Genomic DNA, 1,414 nt, shown 5'->3' with positions numbered 1-1,414 from the left:
GTGACAATTAAACGAGAAGAGACCAAGAAGAAAATGGAGAAGGAGAAGAAAGAATTCTTGCAGAAGGAGCAGGACCTGAAAGCAGAGATCGAGAAGCTCTGTGAGAAGGGCAGAAGGTACTGATGTGGGGAGCCGGGTTTTGTTTAAACTCCATCTCAGTGTAATCCTGAAAGCTAGAACCTCTGGTCATTAGTGAGAGAGCCTCATCAAGGGGCCTTTCTGGACTGCCAGCTATCAGTCGGCACTGACATGTTGGGATGGTTGCCTGAAGGTTTAAGCAGCTGGATACGTGTAGAGGACCTAGAGCAGAGTGTGGGGGCTGAAGGCTGGTGTCATGGTTGTTGGCCACAGACTCTGACTGATCTCAGCACAGGAGAAGTACAGCTGAAGCCCTGTGTACTTTGGAGTCGTTCAGAATCCTGTGTGGTTTTCACTCGGAGTGATCAGGGTCCCACCTTGGCCTGGTGGGAAGATAAATGGTGTTAAGCCTGCCGCTGCCGGAGCTGCTCTCTGCAGGCACTTTGCCGAAGTGCTCCATGTCTGCCTTGTGGCCCTTGCGTGTAGCCGGCGTCAGGCGCCTGCCTCTGCTGTGCTGGGGGAGTTGGGGCATGCATCCACCCAACTCATGGCAACAGCCTCTTGGTTTCAGCTGCACTGTTACAAGAAGAAAATGAGTAGACTCTTCCTCATAAGCTGGGAGGTGCTTTGAGGTCCTTTTGGGTGGTGACCTTGGTCTTACAGGTTCACACCAGTTGTCCAATAATATAGGTCTTATTTTTTGACATCTCATGGATTTACATTTTTTAACTCTCCTAAGAATTACCTTAGGATGTCCCAGTTAGCTGAGTGACTCCTTATTTCCCTGGAAATAAACAGGTGCAGTGCACAAGAGCAGCAGTAGCAGTGGGAGAGCACCGTGCTTCCCCATCGAGATGTGCTGGAATGTGCTGTTATTTTTCACTTGGTTTCACGACACAGCACAGACTGTGCTCTCTTGAGACAGTCCTGGAATCTGGGAGGAGACTCATTGCATGGCAGCGTTCTCAGAGTACATCAGTGTATAGAGCTCCTGACCTTGCTAGTCCCATGAAGTTCTGTGCCCTGCAGTAAGTGGCTTCAGCTTCTCCTTTTTCTGTTGTGCAGGTTACTGAAGGAGCAGGAGGAGAAGGAGAATAAAATTGCTTCTCTGATCGCTGAGCAGTCTGATGAAAAGTAGGACTCTATGAGATCTCTTCTGTTAAATGCTTTTCTCTGTCTCTTCCCTTCCCCTTAACTTTCAAGAACCCAGAAATAGCCATTGTCCCAGAAGAGCCTCCTCTTCTTGCATTAGATATTTTTCCTCTCCTGAATGAATTTGCTGATCCTAGTAGGATGTGATATTGCTGGCTAGAGGCAGGTGGGGTAGTACGCACGC

General features: G+C 48.9%; 1 protein-coding gene across 1 annotated transcript in view; it reads left to right on the top strand.

Annotated features, from left to right (window-relative positions):
• RNF214 (ring finger protein 214) overlaps window positions 1-1,414 on the top strand; it is a 21,262-nt gene that overhangs the window by 8,363 nt on the left and 11,485 nt on the right. The window contains exon 6 of the mRNA XM_019512267.1: window positions 1,144-1,212. Within this exon, the coding sequence (XP_019367812.1) occupies window positions 1,144-1,212 (69 nt within the window). The remainder of the gene's footprint in view (window positions 1-1,143; window positions 1,213-1,414) is intronic.

The sequence above is a fragment of the Gavialis gangeticus genome, unplaced genomic scaffold (assembly GCF_001723915.1).
Source record: "Gavialis gangeticus isolate Ggan-Ray unplaced genomic scaffold, GavGan_comp1, whole genome shotgun sequence".
Classification (NCBI taxonomy): domain Eukaryota; kingdom Metazoa; phylum Chordata; order Crocodylia; family Gavialidae; genus Gavialis; species Gavialis gangeticus.
This window is presented reverse-complemented; position numbering and strand designations above follow the sequence as displayed.